General features: G+C 37.7%; 1 protein-coding gene across 1 annotated transcript in view; it reads left to right on the forward strand.

The window, feature by feature from the left end:
* Positions 1-20,770, forward strand: part of GLUD1 (glutamate dehydrogenase 1) — a 30,612-nt gene extending 9,842 nt beyond the window's left edge. Inside the window, exons 2-13 of the mRNA XM_063337653.1 lie at positions 2,526-2,606; positions 3,456-3,511; positions 4,390-4,453; positions 6,157-6,251; positions 10,724-10,903; positions 12,671-12,808; positions 13,769-13,906; positions 14,032-14,112; positions 14,974-15,097; positions 16,339-16,430; positions 18,698-18,760; positions 19,402-20,770. Coding sequence (XP_063193723.1) covers positions 2,526-2,606; positions 3,456-3,511; positions 4,390-4,453; positions 6,157-6,251; positions 10,724-10,903; positions 12,671-12,808; positions 13,769-13,906; positions 14,032-14,112; positions 14,974-15,097; positions 16,339-16,430; positions 18,698-18,760; positions 19,402-19,521 — 1,232 coding nt within the window. The 3' untranslated portion in view covers positions 19,522-20,770. The remainder of the gene's footprint in view (positions 1-2,525; positions 2,607-3,455; positions 3,512-4,389; positions 4,454-6,156; positions 6,252-10,723; positions 10,904-12,670; positions 12,809-13,768; positions 13,907-14,031; positions 14,113-14,973; positions 15,098-16,338; positions 16,431-18,697; positions 18,761-19,401) is intronic.
* The last annotated feature ends 1,579 nt before the right edge of the window (positions 20,771-22,349 follow it).

Consider the following 22,349-nt stretch of genomic DNA (forward strand, 5'->3'; position numbering starts at 1 on the left):
TGCCTGACACTGTAATGAAAGTTTTTAGCAGATAAACTGGAGCAAAGTGGCTAGTGAAGTCAGCACAGCTCTCAGAATTGACAAAGATAAAGCCAACAGACAAGCCATTTCAATTAAAGCGTTTAAAAGGCCAGAAAAAAAGCTAAATCTTACTTAAAAATATGAAGTTTACCAAAAAATGACAGTTTCAGCCTCAAGACTGAACATTTTCCTTATTCTGGTATATTTACATGGGTGACAAATAGGCATCTCAGCTAAAGCCTTTCAGTAGTTTGTTGGTCTTGGGGCTTTTTCCCTAGTTCCTTGGGTAGAAAGTTTAATATTTATTACAGTAAAGTTTATAGTAACCCTTGACTGTAATACAAGGAAACTGGAGACCTAACTGTTTTGCATGTGTTTGAGTCTTCTAGTTAAAATGCAGCTTGTTCACCTTTTCAGATCCCACCTTCAATATGATATGCAGAAAAAGCTGCTCTCTGCTTTTATGTTTTGTTTCCCTGGTAAAACTGTACAAAATAACTATCCCTAACTATTTAGCCCACTGCTGCTTTCCATATATCAATAAACAGCATTTTGTGTGCCTGCAGGAGTATAGTTGTAGCAAAACTGCTTTGTGTATGCAGCTTGAAGTTGAATAAATATCTGGGTTGAATAAATACACAGTGACCTATTTCAGCTGGGGGTGGCGGGGCAGAGTTCATTTCTGCCCAGCATAGATCAGGGCTTCAGACTTGTCTGGCTTGAGCAATGTTCAGATGAGACCTGTCCCCAGAGTACCTGCTCAGCCAAGAGGGAACAGTGTCCCCAGGCAGGACAGTCAGTGCCAAAGGTGGTGTTTGTTCTTGCTCGGGGATTGACAGAAGGATGACCACTTCTCTGGAGGATCGGAGTAAGGTGTTAAAAAACCCACATACATTGTAACTTTGACTGGTCTGTTGGGCTCTGATGGAGTCCACTTAAATTTCAAATACTACTTCCTGTGAGAAGGTTCTTGAAAGCCCAGACATTAACACCTTACAGCTAGTTGGTTTGCTTTTGGAGACCACCCTTCCTCCATGTACACACAAAATCTAAATTCTGTTCTGCGGAGGCATGGTACTTTCTTTTACTGATTGAACTTACATAAGAAAGCAGCACTTGGCCCTGAGCTTTATTTGAGCAGCACTCAGTTCCTTTGAAACTGGGATTGCTTCCAGAGCATTCAGGAATGGCTTTCATAGCAGCACAGTGTTTTAGTTTGGATAATGTATGCTGGCCTTTTTTCACTCCCGAGGACCTGCATATGGTCTTCACTTTACATAATAGGAAATTTGTGATGCCTTGTACCTAGCATCTAAAGGACACTCTGTGCCTGCTACAAACTACCGTGCAACTTGGCACAACCTACAGACAAGGATTTGGGGGGTAGAGGTGGGGAGAGTTAGTTCTTCATATGCTTAGTGATGGAGGAGAAGCTTGGATAGAAGCTAACATATAGGTGTAGGGGTTTATTTTTGCTGTGGCCGCATGACTTTGGGCGCTATGTTGATCTTAAAAGTCATGTTTAAGCTTCTGTAGTTCTGTATATTTGCCCTATCAGTTTGGTTAAATATTTTCTACCCTGCAACTATCTCCAGAATACATGAGTTTTAACTTTGAGTTCAATCAATTTATTGGACGGCCACAGCCCATTTTTTAGAAGACTGGCAATAGGCAGGTGACAGATCTCCCTACCTTTGTGTCATTGTTTTCCACTCAGTTTTGAACTGCCTGGATGGCTGGGATCACCCATTTTGCCTCTGAGCCACTATCAGATCACAACAATTTGAATTTGCTTCTGGACCGTGTGTCAGCACACACTTGTGGTTCTGCTGAATGACTCAGAGCAGGGAATGCAGGTGTGGGCTGGCTCCCACACAGGTGTGGGATGGGTGGCCTGCTCACACAAGCTTGCTGGGGTAGAGTTATTCCATCAAAATGTTTTGAACAAATTTGAGTTTGTGGAGTGACTTGCTGCTTTCTGTTATGTGGCTGTGCCTAGTAGCCAGAGCTCTGAAGCTACATATGCTTTTGTTGGACCACAGCCAACGCATTGCAAGGCTTATAACAGGTGCTTCCATTACTTGAGCAAAGAGATCTTGCTTATAACTTGTAGTGATAAGTTATGTTCAGGTACAATGGATGAAGTCCAAAGCTAAAGTTCTTATGGGATGCTGATGAGCTTTATCAGCCTCCTGAATAGTCTGCTCTGAGTTACTATCAGCTTGGCTTATCTTCCTCCTAAGGAATATTCGCTTTTGGTCCAAGGTTGAGTACTGCTGTTAAACTACTTAATAGAGAATTGCTGACATTGAATTTCTGCTAACTGTAAGATAGATATTTAAGTAGGGGAATGGGGGATCGTTCTTTAAAGCCTTAGAGCAATTAAGTTGATAAATTACATACTTGCATGTTATAGATGGCTGGTCTAGAATTAACTTTCCCAATTGGTAAATACCTGTGAAGTTGTTCAGTGAATTCCTTTTTTTCTTGTGTGTCTTTTGCAGGTATTCGTTATAGTTTGGATGTTAGTGTGGATGAAGTGAAAGCCTTAGCATCTCTAATGACATACAAATGTGCTGTGGTCGGTAAGTGACAATTTTTCAAGCAAGGATACAATCGTTAATTTCAATCAGTACTGATGTCGTTTACAGGAAAGGCATCTAAAGGATTAAATTAAGTTTTAGACACTAATCTCTGATTAAAATCTGTAGCAAGATGAGAAAAAATATATAGTGACCAAAATAATAATAATACATATTCCTTCTGCTGTTACTGTAAATACTTTGAATAAAGTTACATTTTCACTGAAAAGTCAGAATTCTGCTAGTTACCCCCTCCTGTAAAAGTACTGCTCTTGAACTCAAATCAAAGTATGACAAACTTGGATTAGGAGGGGGCTAATTTTAGGGGGAACAGATGAAGGCTGTAAAAGATTCAGGTAGGGGAGCTGTGGAGAGAGAAGGATAAAATTCCTCTGTGGGTCATAAAGAAGTATAATGCATACATGGCTGCTAAGTTGTAGGGGAGTTTGGAGAGAATCTGCACATTATGTATAAGAAAACAAAATACTTATTAATGTATATAGAGACACTTCACTTGAGACTTCCAAAGTAAAATTTTTGCGCTAAACCAGTAAAATATAAACGGTAAAACTTACTGTTTCTACAAGTGCCAAGTACAAGAGCTTGAAGCATAGAAAATTTAAATAATGAATTTCAGAGTTTCAAGGCCATTTTCAAACTGCGCTTGAGAGATTTCTCATTTTATAGGAGTACCTAGATGAGATTATAGCTTATGCTTGTGAAGCCCTAAATGTGGCAAAAGCAAATTCACTGCTAAAATCAAAGTTATAATTCCTCACGCATATTACTGATGCATTCTGCCTTTATTGCCTTGTTGAAAAAGTAAAATGATTTTCCTTTGCATTCTTGTAGATGTGCCATTTGGTGGGGCAAAGGCTGGTGTCAAGATCAATCCCAAGAACTACACAGTAAGCTTAATCATAGATAAAAATTCAGTTACCTGCAGCACTGAAGCCAGCCAGTTAAAAAAGCTCTTCTAAGGGCATTACTGACCACTTAAAACTTCCTGCCACTTCTGCCTCTGTAAAGGCTGAATTTAGCTTGTGCATGCAATAGGTAGGAAAAGAATTTTTAAAACATGTGTGTTTCAGAGGTGGAATACTTCAAACTATTTAATTTATTACTTTTTTCCTTAAAGTCAGAAGACTACCAATAATTTGGAACCTGATTTTTTTTTAAGTTGATACTGTTAATAAAGGCTTAAATTAAATTACTCTTAGAAAAAAGTTAATATTTTTGTTTATTTTAACAAACAGTTTTATGCTCCATTAAACCTTTCTATGCAGTGTTCCAGTGTGAATAATAACTAACTTGGCTCATAAAAAGTTTACTGCAGGCTTGCCATCTTGCCCTAATTAAAATAACTTGTACAGAAAGACATACTAGAATACGTAACAGATATCGTAAGCTGGAGACTCCTGTAAGGATTTGTGTGAAGTCATTCTACTGTGTTGATTACACAACCGGCAGGCTGGCTACTGCTGTTGCTGGTTATAAATCTCTCACATAGGATATCAGATTTGTTTGCTGGAAATCTCTGCCACGAGCACAGGTGGTTCTTCCTGTGCCGCACTCCTGACTTGAGGATCAGAATGTACGGAAAGAAAGCCGAATGTTTCCTTGTGCTGCCTGAGTACCAAGGGTCTGTTAGGCAGTGGCATATAAATATATGAATCATCCTTTCTTCTAAAAGAAAAGGGCATTTGTTTATGTTTGGGCATAAGTTCTAGCAAATATTCATAAACACTAATGATTTCTTGTGATATTTATTGCATTTTCTCTATAGGACAATGAATTGGAAAAGATCACAAGAAGGTTTACCATGGAGCTGGCAAAAAAAGGCTTTATTGGTATGTTGTGCAATTTTACTATTAAAATTTAGGAATCTGACTTACTGTGCACTGGCAGCGTCCACTAGTTAGTATCCTTAAAATAACCATATTTTTGAGAGCTGTAAATAATTTGGGTATAGAACTTTCAGCAAAGAGCCACAACGAATTGAGTCATTGCATCTTAGTGCATTTTAAAGGGAACTGTGTCTTAACTTTTTTCTGGTGGCTGTTCTGCTATGAAGAGCCCCAAAAGCTGAGCTCGTAGGATCCAAAATGGATCACATTTCTCTTTGAGGTAGATTATAAAATTGTGGCCAAGTTTGTTGCAATTTTGACCTCTAATATCAAGCTCTTCACTGTTACTGTTGCCTGTGGTCTCAGTTGAGGCTTTTGGTAGCTATCTGAGGAAACAGAGGAAGGAAATAGAAAATCTACCCCAGAGAAAGTTGATGGCTTCACCCATGGCAACCACAGGCTGCAAAAGAAGCATAGGCAAGAAGCATAGGAGCCTGTTGTAACAGAACCTCAGGTCTAATGTTAGTTGGTGTTTCATTCAGACTCTCAATCCTGAGTTGTTCTGATAGCTTGCTGTCTGGAGTTTCTATCTGGAAGTCTCTTCTGGAGAAAGCTGAATATTACTAGCTGGACTTGTAATTAAATGGAGGATCTTTACCTGGAGGAGGTTCTTACTCAACTGAATAATAAGGCCTGTAACTAGTTAAAGGTCTGTCATGTGTTCCTGATGTCTGAATACCCCTGGGAATGCATATCCATTTATCTGCATTTTCTTGCTCTTCAGCCAGTGTTTGTTATCTGCTCTTTCAGACAGAGCATTTCTCATATAAATTAAGTTCTGTATAAACACGCTTATTTATGTGACATGTGACTAGGGGAGTACTATACACTAAGCCAGCTATAGTGATGGTTAGTTCAGTGACAATTAAAATGGTTTAATTAAATTTGTCTTCCTTTTTGGCTCTATGGTTGGTTCTAGGTAGCTTTCACAAACCTTTTAAAAATAATTAGGAAAAAAAAATGAGTAGAGGCAAAGTTGCATTTAAAATCTTGCTGAGCGAGTCCCTCTGATCTTAAATAGGTTGGGCAAATGCTATTTTTAGTTATCTATTAAAAACAGACAGAATTTGCTTTTATTACAACAGATGTGTGAAAGTTCTTTTAAAGCTTTATTTCATCAAGAAAGATGTAATGTCTCTTTCTTGAAGTGAGGTGTAAAATCGAATGTATGTGCTACAGTGCAATGACTAGGAACTGCCTATATTTTCAATTTTTAAACTCACACAGAAACAAAGAGGAAATTCTAATGCAAAAAGCCCTTATTAATATCATGGTATGTAGAAATCATACCTAGATATCACCCTTCCTGTTGTTACAGCAACAATTGACAAAAAAATAAAACTGTAAATATGGTTTTGCTGCATTATCTTACTCTGAATTTTTTTTTTTTTTTTGACAAACTGACGTTCATTTTACTGACTGCCTTGCGTGAAAGGTTGGAGGTCTTGACAGTATTGTATAAATGCATGATACAGCATCTAAAACTCAACTGAATCCAGAAGAATCTGTTGATTGCATAATAAATTGAGGATTAAACAGGAAAACAGTTCTTCTCTGCCAAGCCCTGCATAGTTCCCAAGGGAATAATGGTTGAAGATAACTATTCATGTTCAATCCTTAAAAGCTGTTTTCACTGTTGCCAACAGGACCTGGTGTTGATGTGCCTGCTCCTGATATGAGCACAGGGGAGAGGGAGATGTCCTGGATTGCCGACACCTATGCCAGTACCATAGGACACTATGTAAGTTTCGAGCAGGGGCTTTCAAGTATAAAAGCTTTCTAGGTCTTTACAGAAATCCTTTTATCTAGAAATTTATTACTGTGCTGCTTAACCATATAATTTTATTTAATTACGTGGACCTAAATATACTCTTGCAAACTGTAATAACTTAATCGGTGTGAGGTTTTTAGGGTGCAGCTGAGGAAAAATAGCCTTAAGGTTAATCTTTTTATACTAGGCTTAAATTAAGTTTGAGACAATACTGATTGCAACTGTTCAGCAAAAAGAAAATACACATTTTTTAAAGGTCTCGTACTTAATCTAAAATTGATTTCTATTTTTTTTACCATTTCCCTCTGTTTTTCATTAGTGCTATAATTACTAATTTAAAGTTGTTAAACAATTAGTTCATAATATTTGGTATAGCCTTAAGGTACTGAAATCTTTGTTTCGGACTACTGAATTTACAAGAGTTATTAAATAAATGCTCTGGTTTTGTGCATTCAAGACACCATGTAAATTAAGTTTGCACTATTCATATAATCTGTAGAAGTATTAAAGTTGTCTGGGGTCCCCTAAAAGTAGCAAGTAATCAGCAGTGTAAACTTAATCAAAGTCTCCAAAATGTAAAACTGATACAATTTATTGCCCAGAAGGCAATAAAAAAATCAAGTTTTTAAAAATTAGTTTTTAATTATAGCCCTTAATTTGCACTTTGTTCATATGTTGCTGGGGTTATTTGTACCTGTTTTGGCTCTACCAAAAACGTGACTGTAGACCAAGCACTTCTGTTGTATACTTTTGACAGGACAAAAGGAAAATATATTACAGATAACTTATTTCTTAGGGCCCTACTGTCCATGCTACCCAAACCTTCTAGTTTCTCTTTCAGACGTTGTTTCCGCTACTCCAGCAAGGCATGCTTTGCTACAGAATCTTGCCATAGCTTTGTATTAGTGTGTTGATATGCTAAGGTTTCACATGTTTGCCTGTCCCTGCTCCTTTTGAGTTGAAAAGACTTTTCACTGTCTGCAGTCCCTTCCAATAGTTCCTGAGAAACAGAGCAGGGTGTGCGCTCCCAGTAATAAGGCATTAGAGCCAGCCAACATGTATTTCTCTTTGGCATGTCTGTTCAAGACGTGCCTGGCTTCCTGAGACAGCCTTTTAGCAGAATACTTGTCTTGTGCTGTCCGATGCCTTTAAAAATAGGAGGGGACGATGGCACAGGTTCTTCTAGATCTGAAATACAGTCTAAGGTATCTTAGGGATGGGGAGGAGGGAAGGAATGCTTGGGGAGTAGGCTATGGCATGCCGATTAGTTGACTTTAAATCACTTTTAGACAGAGCTGTCTGTTAGATAGGGATATCAGTATAAAACATTACTTGCTTTTTGTTATTTGTGTATGTAAACACAAATATTCTATTTAAAACTGTAAACCTGACAAAAACCCCAAAATTATGACTTCAAAAATACATTAGCATGCACAATGGCAACTTGCTCCCTCAGTCATAACATTTTAACAATAACATTTTAAGTTATAACATTTAACTCATTTCACTAAAATGTGTATTTCTCAGTGGTGCAACAGCATTGCTGTATTACGACTGACACAGAAGGCTCACAGCACATGACCTCCTTTAAGATTTACTGTATCTGTTAATAGTTCCCATACAGTTTTATACAGAAGCTTCAGGGTTTTTAATAGGTGGAAAACTAAACACTCATACAGGAAAAGATTTTTAAATGGCTGAATTACTTACTCTTTCCACTTTGTCATCTGAGCTTGTTGTATAGTCCTACACATACACATGCTTCAGTAACAAAAGAAGACAAACCAACAACTACCGAGGATAAAAATACAATTTGAATTACACTACAACAGCTTCTCTTATTCCTAGGCACTCTCTGCATGGCAGTATCTTATTCTTAAAGAATAAAAAAAAAAAAGAGAGAGGATTTAGGTACATTTCTCTGAAAAGGGAATTAAAAAATTGAAATAAGGACAACAATTAAATCAGTTTACTTAATTTTGCTGGTTTGCTTCGTTTTATGTGGAAGAGAGAATGGTAGCCATATTGGAACTTATGAGCTATGGTGGAGAATGACCAGGTGTGGAGAAGGAAGGGGCAACTCTGACGAGGCTGCAAAAAGTGGAATAACCTATCAAAACCAGTTTGTAGAGGAAGATGTTTCAGATAACTATCTGGTTGATACACCAAGAACAAAAATAAAGGTGATAAGGAACCACCAGATATATAAATGTGACCGTGGGGGAAGGAGGGAAGGGAACTAAGAAAAGAAAACGACCACTGAAAAAAACTAAAACTAAACCACAATTCAGAAAACAGATGGAAGCTATGCAAGGGTCTATGTTCAATTGAGTGAAAAGATAACTCTTCGGTGAGAAATCTGCAGACCTGATGAGTCAGTGTGGTTGCACACAGATGTGTTCAGGGAGCTTGCAGTGGAAAGGAAAAGCCAAATAACAGATAAAAACAGATAGGGGAAGCCTGCTTGGAACCTAACATACAGAGACAGGAAGCTGGAAAGACAAGGAGAATATTATTGCAGCATGGAAATGGGTTAAGAAACAAGCAAAAGTTCAGTGTCTGAACTTTGCCAGCTAAGTTCATCGACTATTATTACTGATATAGAAGTCTTTAATGCCATAAGCCGTTTTACAAGCTTCTCATTAAAAGCCATAGTCTTTCTTTTTGTCGCAAGATGCGTTAAACATTTTTTTAATAGACTTAAAACCAGAGGTTTTAGGACTTTGACACCGACTGTGGTTTCTATGTGTTTCAAAACGACCCGGACCTGCCCTCACCTCACGCTCTGTTTTCTTGCCAAACCATGCAAGTCTTTAATAACTACTGTGTTAACTGTTCCAGAAAATCCATCGTAAGTTGCTGGATTACTGAATTATATATGGCTAAAGTTTTTGATTAAATTCATCCTTTCCACTCTTCTGGACTTCCTGACACATCCAACTGACTTTTGGGACACGTGAAGGGACTTTAATAAATACATACTTATGTACGGTGGGAGGCTGTATTTCTTTGGAAGTATTTATAAAACATACTTCCTCCTTTGTAAATGCATGAAGGCTATAATGTAGTTTCAGTCTGAAACAGAATGAAAACCTAAAAATACATCAAAATGCCGGGCCAAGTTGTTCCTAGCAAAACACCACCACAGATCTTGTTTATGGTCGATATGCCACCAGAGGGAGCATACAGCTTAATGAGAGCAATGCAGCTACATTTTGGGAAACTGAAATAAGAATTTTGTGGTGAGCCCAGCATCACTTTTATTGTTATTAAAGAGGGGTTTTCTTTTGCTTTCTATAGTTAACTCACTATCATTTTCAAATAATAAATAGGATTTGTTTCCATCATGGCTCTAGTCATCTCCTGCCATTCGGCCTCCACTTACTTTTGTCTGCTCCTTTCCTTCCTCTCACCAAGCATCTTGTGCTCACGCCACAGGCATGCAAATGCATTTGGCACAAGTGATGGAAAGGAGGGAGCCTCCCAGCGAATTTGTGGTTGGTGGAACAGAAACCCATCCGGCTGCTGGCAGACTCATTTCAGTGGATTGCCTTTCATCCCTACTCTTTCACTTGTGTTGGATGCCAAGCCACTGTGTGACTGTTCCCAGGGTGTGGGAGCATGGGAACCAGTGGTGACAGAAGAGGGACTCCCAAACAGTGTCTAGTTTGGAAGAAGTTTTTTCAACTTACTAATTTCAATTTGAAAAATTAACTCTGGTTTTAAATGGTCTATTTTATCTTGGCGAGTGTCTAGCATATGGAGAAACTAATTTTACTGCCACCAAATTAACAACAGAGGCATGATTGTATATATTGCCTTTCTGAATAAAAGTAGTAAATACTTATCTAACTTTTCCCATAATACCTTCTTACTATAGATTTTCCTCTGAGATCAACAACAGAAAGGTATTAGGCCTGTATTGTTGTTTCAAAATAATTGAATTTGGTATAAAGGAACACTAAAGCCTGTTTAAAGATGATTAAAAACCAGTCCAAGGATACATCTTAAGCCCTTTAAAAGATTAAAAAGTCAAGAATAATGATGGAAATTATGGCTGTAATAGGAGATTATTTTGAGAAACATGTCCCTCAAAGCTTTATGATTTGTTAAAGGCCTGCTCGTTGCTAACAGTGCTACATGGATGTCACCGTAATTAATTAACCACAGACTGAAGTTAACATGTACACTTAAATACAACAAAAAATTACAGAGCATATCCAATATTGCATTATGCAACTTTCCTGCCATCTACTAGAGTACTTCTGAGGTGTTCAGACAAAGTCAGGAAGGAAATCATCTTTACAGACTAAATGTATATAAACTATATCATGTTCTGACTCTTATGATTCGTGTTTTCACTTATCTCTAAAATGTACAAAACTTCTTGTTCCAGCTGTTTGATTAATTCTATAGCTCACAAGTCCTTCACTGTTTTACAGGATATAAACGCACATGCATGTGTAACTGGTAAACCCATCAGCCAGGGTGGGATCCACGGACGTATATCTGCAACTGGTCGTGGTCTTTTCCACGGAATTGAAAATTTCATCAATGAAGCATCATATATGAGTATATTAGGAATGACTCCCGGATTTGGGGATAAAACATTTGCTGTTCAGGTAACTTTTTTCCTTTGACTGCAGGGAAAAAGCAGTAAACAAACTTCCAGTAGAGCTGTTTTTAAAAAGGGCTGTAGCAATAAATCCTGTTAGGGTTTTACGACTTCCAAGTTAACCTTTAGTCTCTAACTTCAGAAACACTTCTCAAGCAACATAGGTGCCCTTTATTTTGGACTGTTTTATAAAAACTGAACTTTCAATTGCACTCTACAGGCCAGGCACAGAGCCACATCTCTAGTCTTTATAAACATAGGCTGCAAAGAAAAAAGTGAAATACTATTACAGGAGTTCTTTAAACTAACGCATTGCACACTTTTCAATGAGCTGTGACAATGGTGCTGCCTACACAAAACTCATTGCACTGTTTTGTAATAAAAAAAATTTAGAGAGAGAAGGAATTGGGGGTTATGTTCTTGTTCCGCTATGGAATGAGCAATTGGAAAAGTAGAAACCAGTACCTTATTCTAAATATGTAGGGTTAAACGTACGTTGTTGGTGTTCGTAAGACTTCAGGATTTATATAGTTGATTTTTGAAGGAGTTTGATATTCAGTAATATGCATTATCATTCCTAAAATTTCAAAGAAAGAACTTGTCTGTTCAGCTTTGAACAGTATGTTAACTTGAGGGATTACTTTGTTTTGTTGGTTTTAGTACCAATGCACTGGTTGTTTGCAGTAGCAGAGTAATTGTAACCTCCAAGTTGTCCTCTAGTTAACCAGTGGGCTGAAACAAACATCTTTGCCCTGCACGGACCCAGCAGCACACTCTTCTCCCTGCACTTTGGCATGTTCATGCCTGGCAGAGGGCTAACCAACAGGCACTTAAGCGTAACTTAGACTGAAAATACGGCCATAAGAATAGCTGAAGATTTTTCTACAAAAATAAGGTTACAGCATTACAAAGAGACCTAATGCATGACAAACTACTGTATTGAAGTTTGCTTCTAATATATAAACAAAAATCCTAAATGTAATTGGAGCTGTTATACAGGAATTTAACATTCAGCTTTTTCCCAGCATATAATCTTACTATAAACTTTTGATATGGGTCATGTGACCTTTTGGTCTACCACATGTGTTCCTTTACTTCCAGAATGTTAAATAACGGCCTGGAATTAGGTTTTCTACACCAGTGAGGATGTAAAAGATGCTAATTAAATAAAAGATTATCTAAATTTAAATTTAGGCAATCTGTTTTGTACAGGACCACTTCAGAAATGTGTTAGAAATTACATAGCTTCCTATTAGGTTGTATGTTTTAATGTGAAGAAGTAACGATGTTCTTGTTTAATGCTTTCCATTGTAGGGTGGGTTTTACACTTGTAAGCCTCCCTTGTCCAAATTAAATGGGAGTGTTTCTTGGCATGCAAATGTTAGTCAAACCTTTGAGTAGTCATACAAAAATCCATGAACCCCTCTAAGACAGCGTCAGTTATAAAATAGATAAGTATAATGTTTCTGTGTTGATAAATATCATAGTTTCGACACTTTCATAGTAGTGTTTATGCTTCCCTTCTGTATTTCCAGTATAAAACATTTAGCACAACTGTACATTGCTGGCTACAATGCATAATTTCTACAGTGGTATTCAGACTAGAACAGAACACGTAGATTTTTTCCGTCTCTCCTATACACATCATCTAATGCCAAGATATGCCAATGGATTAAGAACTATTTAAAGCTGTTCAAATTTATAGAAACCTTAGCAGTAATCATCATTTTCACTTAAGGGTTAACTACTTTTCCCTTTCTCTTTCCGCCTTCAGGGATTTGGTAATGTGGGCTTGCATTCTATGAGATATTTGCATCGTTTTGGAGCAAAGTGCGTTGCTGTCGGAGAGTTTAATGGTTCTATCTGGAATCCTGATGGGATTGACCCAAAGGAACTAGAAGATTACAAATTGGTATGAAACTTAGCTCCTGAGCGGAAATAATTTAATTTTTGTCAGCTTTGCAAGCACATAGGATGACTGTAGACTAGTGTTAATTTGTGATTTTTAAAATCAGGCTGCAATTAGTACTTACAAAATAGCTTAGGAGTGTTGATTCTTCCAGCTTTCTCCTTAGCCCCAGTATGAGTGCAGGTGGTTAGCACTAACTGATCTTGTCGCTTTGCTCTCTGTTTGGTTCATAACGTTGTTCTTCTTTTACCCTTTGACCCGACTCTCAGAAAAATGGCAAGGCTTGCATGTGTGCAGGCTTACTTTGGTTTCAGAATTGTATTGGTGATTATTTTGCCTTTCTTATGACTAAACTAGGAAGGATGTATCAAGGAACCAGGGCAAGGAGGTTCCTAAAGGATTCCTGATGGAGAATCAGGAGCATGTGGCATTTAAGACTTCAAAGTGCACTTCTGCTGCTTCTTACCAATGGGATGTTTCTGAAAAAATGAAAGCCTGTGTGGCAGCGTGACTTGAATATGTGGTTTATAATGAAAACTGGGTATGGTCTTTCAGTTTCCAAGCGAAGCAGCCTTGAGGGAACAGTTCACAGGCACTAAAACACGATTTCCCACTTAGGGTTTTTAAGGGGCTTAATCGATGTGTCTTCTTTTGCAAAGGTAGCATTTGAATGTCATCATCACCCCTTTCTCAAAATAACTAAATGCTCCAGAGCCCAAATGGTTATCAGTGTCTTTGGCCAGAGAGCACTTATGCCTCAATCATGGCAACTTGGACTGTTATCCAAGTTTTGTAGCTTCCTTTTTATGCCTAAGCTAAGTAAAGATAGGAATTATGTTATGTGCTGTTTGTCTATTACTGTTGCTGCTCCCTTCTTTCTTTTTTGAAAGTTAGAAGAGGGCAAGTAAGCCAAACAAGTACACACACACACTAAAAACCTCCTGGTTTGTTTTCTTCAAACAGCAACACGGGACAATCATGGGCTTCCCTAAAGCACAGACACTTGAGGGCAGCATTCTGGAAACAGACTGTGACATTCTTATCCCCGCTGCCAGCGAGAAGCAGTTGACTAAGGCCAATGCTCACAAGGTTAAAGCAAAAGTAAGTCGGAGAGCTCAAATGCAAATGAAAAGTGGAGAAGGCCTGTTTAAATACTGGTATTCAATAATTAGCATGGATGGAAACTAAAATATACCTCTGATTTACTCTGCTGTGATTCCTTTCAGATTATTGCTGAAGGTGCCAATGGGCCTACGACTCCTGAAGCTGACAAAATCTTCTTGGAGCGGAATATCATGGTTATCCCTGTAAGATTCTATTATGACTTTTGATTTTCAGTAGAAGGGTAATATTTCTGTAAATTGTAGCAAGATGTTATTTATTGAAGGTTTTTATTAATAGCCGATCCTTTTCATGAAGTGGTTTTTAACTGATATCTGGGAAATGGGTGTCAATGTTGCTTAAGATTGGTAGTAATTACTTACACTGCAACTGTAAATGACCAAAGATAACTATTAAATGAAGGCTATCTATTCAGAAGAGAGAACAATGCGCAATTAGTTCTTAAATCTGTAGTTTTGCATTTCGGAGTATTGGCTGACGTTTGCTCAACTAAATAGCCCGCTAAGCAAAGGAAGAAGGCAGAGTAAATACACTGGCCAATCTATTTGTAAACATTGTGTCTCTGGGTGATGCGCTGACAGAACTGTGTATCGTAGATTGTATAGCACAAATATTGTCTATAGTGATAATTTGAAAGAGTAAGACGTATTTACGTATAATGATATCCTTTTCCCAGAGAAAGGGTGCCCTGATCGAGTGATGCTGCTGAAAGAGCGGCTGATCTTCAGCCTTTACTCACTAAGATGGCCTAAGAATGTTTTAACTTTCTTAATTAAAAACTTGTACTAAAATAAAAAAAAGTGGTCAGTCAAGCACACCTGAACTTCACGTGTTCTAATGTCAAGTCCTCTAAATCAGTAAAAATTATCCCTGGGCTGCAGAAGAGGATAAGGATTGTCATGCAAGAATAACAGAACTGGATTGTCTTCTGTACTGTAGTTTAAACTAGTACTTTGTACATAACACTTGCGCTTGCTTTTCCTTAATACAATAGAGCTGTCTTCGTCCCATGGTAACAATTCAATCCATTTACTATTTCTGTGCAGGATCTTTACCTGAACGCTGGCGGTGTAACAGTGTCCTATTTTGAGTGGCTGAAAAACTTGAACCACGTCAGCTATGGCCGCTTGACTTTTAAATATGAAAGGGATTCAAACTACCACTTGCTCAGTAAGTGCTCAGTTCCACTTTCACTGTTTAATTGATAGATTGAACTAGCAATCACCACCTGTGGGAGAAATGAATACAAAACTATTTTAAATTCACCTTAATTTCTCACAAGTCTATTATTGCTGCATACTGAAGAGTAGGAAAGATTTGATAGGTTAATTGACTTGAACTCTAGTGACTTAAGTTAAATGCGTACTTTTTCAGTTATCTTTTAATTCATAAAGTGATGCTTTCCTCAGTTTTGTGAAAATACTAAACTTAGAGCACTTATGTGAAATATTTATTACTTCTTAATAAATGTCTTTCAGCTGTACTCTTGGTATTTGAGAAGTATTCAAAGTTTGAGTGGGTAACATTGTTCTGTAGATAGAGATTTTCTATAAAGGACAATAATGTGATTGGTACAGGTGCTGTAGAAATCTGCTTATGGCCTGCAGCTCCAGGGCCAGAATACCAATTACATGGAGAGAGAAAGCTTAATGGAGAAGAACTGCAGGATATCGCTCCATTTTAAACAGTACTCTGTAGAAAATATGAAAATTTCAGGACACAGGACTTGACAAAACATACATCTAAATGTTTTTTACTATAACATTTTCTCGTAAATGATACCTTTCAAGGTGTTTCTAAAGTGGTTGAGGGTTATGGCAATTCTAATTTAAATCCCTTTCTTAACTTAAAGATTGTGTCATCTGAAACACTCTGTAATGTTGTTTTTGAAATCTTACTAATTAAATTACAAGAATTAAGATGAAATAAATATCAATTCCGAATACCAAAGCGCTTCTCATGCCTTAAAGAAAAAAAATAAAATTCCACATTGTGCTTCTTTCATAGGAAGTAGTGTGTATGCAAAGTGCAATTAGAGATAATTGATTGTTTTAACTTTGGGAAATATTTTGTCTAATGCTATCTATCAAGTTAGGAAAATTAATCCAGATTGCTCTATCGGCTTTATGAGTTTAGTGAAGTGGGATCAGTAAGTCCACAGTCACTTGCCATGTGACTGTACTGTAGCAATATTGCTGCTAATATTGGAGGGATTCACCTGTAAAAACAGATAAATCAACATTTCCCCCTTTTCTTAGAAAACAAAAATAAGATGACTCACTTTGCCCTCAGCCCCTGTATTCTGCATTTCATGCTATTGAATGCTGAAAGTCCTGGAGTCATCTCTCTTGTTAGGGAGCACATTCCTTTCCTTGTCCATTACCTTGCCTCTGCTTTTTCTTCCTCTCTAGTGTCTGTCCAGGAAAGCTTGGAAAGAAAATTTGGGAAACACGGTGGAACTATTCCAGTTGTGCCTACAGCAGAATTTCAAGATAGGATATCGGTAAGTTGTTGCTGTTGCATTTCTTTTACTGTTACTGTAGCTGTACTCTGATATTATAACTGCAATCTAAATTTTACCGTTGTAGCTGTTGCAGAGGTTTTTGCCCCAGGCAAGGCATTAGTCATAGTTGGCCTAATGGCCAAACAAATAAAGCTAGCAAATGATCTGAACTGCTTAAGAATACTGGAAGTAAGCAATTTTTTCTTTCTTTTACTTGAGCCCATGCAAAATACCTCCAATATTGCTTAAAAGCTACAGTTTTAATACAGATGCATTTTCTATTTGTAACTACTGTTAGATTGCGTGTTGCCATTCAGAGTTTTTGAGAGCAACAGGTTATCTCCAATTGTTTAGGCAAACTGTGTGAGTTCTTTTTACTGGGGAGGGTGTAGGGAATGATTCTTTTTTTGCAGGCCAGTAAGGAAAACTTAAAAACCTGCGGTTTTTTTCCTCATGCTTTTATTTGCTATGAAATACTTGATATTTCTGCTGGCTAACCTGATAAATATATAGATTCCATAATTTCTTTGAACCCTAGCTATCAACGTCTACAGAGGTTTTGTAGTGGGAAATCCTACCTTAAACATTACCAGAATTAGTTTTTGAGATCTCGTTGATATAGTTTGCACAGATTTCCAAACAACTTTCAACAAGATCCCACACCACAAACAGTTTGGTATGCTGTTTCTGTAATATAGGCGAGAGTTGACTGAAAAATGTAGAATGTTCTTTTAGGACTGAATTAATGAGCAAAGAAATGTCAGCTAAAACTCATTGTCTAATGTGTGGCAATACATGGTGGGGAAATTTTCTTCTAAAATTAAGGGTTATGAGCTCATCTATTTGCATTCAAATGGAAGATCTGGAGGGGATGACAAAACATAAGCTTAGAAATCCATAGAAATCAAAAAGCAAACTCGGTGTTAAGAGATTGTTCTGAAGGGAAAAAAGACTGAGTAACGATGCCACAGTATTAACCCAGAGTGTGTCTGCCATCTGAAGCCTGCATGCAGGTGAGCTCTCTGTATCTTAAAACATTGTAGATATGAAGAAAGTTCAGAGAAAGATCACAAGAATAATCAAAGATGCAGAAGCTTCTCATACATGGAACAATGGCCTAACCGAGGTCTACCTAGGGTAGCAACAGTAATCCATAGACCGAGTGGTGTGAAAATGGATGGATAAGGATAGATTGTTCACTGGCAGGAAGGGTGAAGGAGGCACTGTCAAAACCAGCGGAGTGAGGAACAGAATGAAGAATGGGGATGTTCTTAGCACAGCAGACAGTTACAATGTGGAATACCCTGCCAAGGGATGTATAGGAGCTAAAAGGTTTGGTCGTTTTGTTTTTTAACACAAGTTCAGGGTGAGATGGGACAAATGACTGGGGGAAACAATCCAGTGAGATGTGAAAAACATTAAACCATGCTTCCTCAGGAAGAAATTGGGGGAAGTGCATGTAAACTTGTGCCACTGTCAGGTGATGGAAAGAGACTTTAGCCTGCTCCAGTATGATGCTAGCACTTTCATAAATGTTAGGCTGAATGAATAGCACAGTAGATAGGTTCTGTGGCTTAACATGATTACGGTGATCTTGTAAACACAAGCTGTAGAAACTGGCCTAGTAATTTCTACATCCAGCCCAAATTGGTATTAGAGGAAAAGCATGTATTTTGTGAAGCCAGGTCTCAAATTGTTAGTCAGTTACAACAGTCATAGTGATGAAACATTGAAGGTGATAGCCTAAATTAGAATGACTGAGTAGCTTCAATTATTTATCATTCTGTGTATTTAAATTTTAATGGGAACAAAGTTATTGTGGAGTTGCTCAGGGCTAATACAGTATTGAATATATGAACTGGGGATCCATGCCTATCCTAAAACCTGATCATCTTCAAAACAATTGGAAGTAGTTTCTCTAGGTTATTAACTCTTGGCAGCTTTTTTGTTTAACATTTACTGTGTGTTTTGAAGGCTGAAAGCAGTAGTTACAACATCAATAAAAAAGGCAAGCATCATGCGTGTAGAAGCTAGGCATATAAAAGATTCCAGTGCTTACATCTGAGGTTTTAGAATTGAGTTGACCATAATTAGCTCTTCAAGTAACACAGTGAAGGTGATTTAGTTTCTTACACTAGTTATTAGCAGAAAATGAGCGAGCAGACCTCAGTAATTATGGGAATCCAACATGTCATTGTCCCTAATATATGACTACCACCTTTTTGTGTTTTGAATTAAACTCTGATTTTTATTTCCTGTTGTTGCAGGGCGCGTCCGAGAAAGACATTGTCCACTCTGGGCTGGCTTATACAATGGAGCGTTCTGCCCGGGTAAATACTGCATTAGTAAATGTACTTACAGGAAAAAACTTACATGGTTTTGCGACAGTTTTGAATGTGGGGTACAGAATTTCTTTGCAATTAAAGGAGTAGATAAGCAGTTCACAATAATGGAAGTCACTGTGAGTATGAGGTATTTCTGCTCTGTGCAAGGATGCCCAACTTTATCTGAGTATAGTAAACATGAGAGACTCATACACGTAATCAGGAAGTATTTTCTAGTAGAAGCTGTAGTAATTAGAAACTTTTTTAGTTGTCCCTTTGTACCTGACTAGTCTGGGACACATACCTAAGAGTGTTTTACTTTGCCATCAGCAGTTTTAGATTAACCCCTTTATGCAGTATTTCTAATTAGTGGGGCAACGACTAGTTGAGACATCTTGTCTCTCCCTGTATCTTAGGTACATGCGAATCCAAGACCTGAAAAGAAGCAATATAGTAACCTGGGAAAGAGCCTTTCAGATCTCAGTTTTAAGGGGAATCAGGGAATTTTAGACTCGATCCTTAAAGGATCTGAGCTCTGATACCAATCTAGCAGCTTTTCTACTCCTAACCTAGATCCTCTAAGCAAAATCTAGTGTAGTTCCTATGGAGAAACTTGCAGAAATCACATGTAACCTTTTCCGTTTCAGCAAATCATGCGTACTGCCATGAAGTACAACCTGGGTCTGGACCTGAGAACAGCTGCCTATGTCAATGCAATTGAGAAAGTCTTCAAAGTGTACAATGAGGCTGGCCTGACCTTCACATAAATAGGCCATTATCGCTCCTTATTGTATCCCATCCCTCTCGCCATTAATGTACCCTCTTCTTGAAAAAGCTTATCACAAGTTTACATGTAACCACAAAATTTTCTTTTCTTCTGACATTATAGTGGATTCTATTCTCAATTAGTTTCAGTCCAAACTAGTCTTTTTTTACAATAAAAACCCATGGATTAGGAAATTGTATACAAGTATGCATCTGAAGATAACAGTTCATCTGCGCTTGTGGGGGCCATTCTGGGTATTTCGCCTACAAAACAAAATGGTACATTCTACGTATGGAAGAGTGGTCTTGCCACCTGAGCCACTTCTCAGACTTCAGATCAGATACTGTACTAAATGAGCACTTAGCTCATTATTACTTCATGCACTTTTGTTTAATGATGTAATTTTGGCTTTGGCACTTTCAGTAAGGCCTTGTATGATCAATGCTGTGGCATTGTCAAAGGAAGAATGGGCCTCCAGCAGGGATTAACTTTGATAGAAGTCTAATTTTTATTTGTAGTAAAGCTTCAGGCCTGATTATCTTTGGGCAATGTTTATTCTTTAACTGTGCTGCTGTTATAGGACTGCCTTTTATTGCTTGTTCAAGCTAGCTTGACTATCACCATGAAGTATGTAGAGGTGGCAGACTAATATTTTTATAAGCTGAAACTATCGAGCAACTCTAGTTATGTTTTTAATCAAGTATCTACATAACTATTCTGACTATAGATTGTTTTCTTTTTTTTTTTTTTAAAAAAAGGGATAGTCTGAATTTGGTAAAGCAATCATACTTAGGTTTTTTGGAATTCTTTTTTAGTCTTTTCCTTTCAGAGGCTTTCTGAAAATTAGATACTGCCTCAGTGAACAACTAAAGTGAAAGTGAACCCAGAAATCCTTGGCCAAACTACAGAGGAGCTAGAATGCTGCTATGAACTTAATCCACTGTCTTAACACACACAGCCTCTTTTTTTTATCATCAGGAGGTCTTGAAAGTTTTGAACATACTGGAGGACAACAAAATGGACCTCAACACAATATTGGATCAAGCACAGTTTTTAAAGTGTAAGGCTTTTGTCCAGTGGAGTCCCCTTGAAGTGCCAGATGTTATTTATGTAATGAATATGAATGTTTTTTTTAAAAGACAACTAGTCCCTCCCAGAAACTCATGCTTTTTTTCTAACTACTTTGTAACTGCATGACATAACCTGGAGAGAAGAGCAGTTATTAAAAAAAGTTGACCTTTCCAAACCTATTATGCTGGTGTATTACTGTTTTCTATTTAATTCAATAGCTTTCCGTAGTTACAATCAGTCCGTGAATCTTCACAGCATACTTTTGTTTATTCATTACATGCCTACTGATGAGATATCGTCTCTGATTTATTTTAAGGGGCTCACTAATATAGATCTCTGTCTCTTGAAGTTGCCTGTCAGCAAGACTTTCAAAGTTGGGTATATTTGGTAAATCATTTTGGGTCTTTACTGTGTCCTCTCAAATTTGTGTGAAGAACTATTCTAATAGTTAGCATGGAGCAATAAACCTGTGTGATGCATTTAATTAGTGGCTTACTCCATCATATATGCTGATATCTAGGGCTATAAAAGTACTACAAATCACCTAAATGCAGTATTTATATATACTGGCATTTATTTAAAAAAAAAAGAGAACCCTTTGAGCATGAAAGAATTACCATGATCAAAGTGTGGATCTCATGTTTAGAGATCTGTATCTTGGATCATACTTTTCACTGTACTTTTTATGGAAACATTTATTGGATAGTAAAATGAAACTAAGATTGTAACCTGCTTCCACCAAAACTTGGAGGCTAAAACACACACTAATAAAGAGTTGTGTTATTGAAAAGAGAAAGAATCTTAAAAGCTGAGTTGCATAATCTGGCAGCAAAGTTGAAAGCAAAGTGAAGTAGCTGTGAAGAACCTTGGCTAATTTACTGTTGTCCTCCCTCCCCCCAACATTTCTTCTCCAGCTAGTAAAGCACATTGAGTTTAGCTGTGCAAACTTGAAACATTGACCCTTTCAATGTTGGAGCATATAGGAAAGCTAACTGGGATATCTTCTACTTCCTACGTACTTGGAAGGAAAAAGCCAAGACCTGCACAATGCCTGAATTCCCTAGTTCATTAGAATCTTACACTTTTGTACATCCACACATTACCACTTCTTTTCCCAGGACATCTTGAAATAAAGCAGACCTACCACCGGGTAGGATTTTACCAAACCCAGAGATGAGCCCTTAAGGTTGACTGGATTTCACCTCAGCCAACTTGATGGCAAATAGCAATAGTTACCAGCCTCTTGTTAAGAGAGTTGGTGTTGGAGAGCTGCAAGGCGCAAATCTGAGCATATGCAAAGGCTAGTATAAGGAGAACTTGGGGTGTTTTTGATCAAAGACCTAAGATCTTTGAGATTAATGCCTGGAGTTGATGGGTTGTAATCTGACTTCAGGTTACAGCACATCAGCTCATTTGCCCCTTTTGTTGTAGCCAAAAACCAAACTGTATCGGCGAGTCCAGACTTCTTATGATGGATAGCCTGTTCTGAAATGGCCTTGTACAAAAAGGACTGGTGCTTGCGCTCAGTCCTAAGATCAGACAGTTAAAAAATAAATAAAATTTTGTGGCACATACCTCTCAAGACCTGGCAACAGGAACAGAGAGAAGAAAGTGAGTTAACATGGTTTTAGAAGCTTGGGTTTAAAGCAGCTCTGGCCTTTTCCTAGCCACAGCTGAAGAAAGCACTCACTCTCTGGGATGTAGGTTATAAATAACTCTACTGGGGTTTTTTTACTGTAACTCCAGTTCGGTGTTAGA

Source organism: Chroicocephalus ridibundus, chromosome 6 (genome assembly GCF_963924245.1).
Source record: "Chroicocephalus ridibundus chromosome 6, bChrRid1.1, whole genome shotgun sequence".
Taxonomy (NCBI): Eukaryota; Metazoa; Chordata; class Aves; order Charadriiformes; family Laridae; genus Chroicocephalus; species Chroicocephalus ridibundus.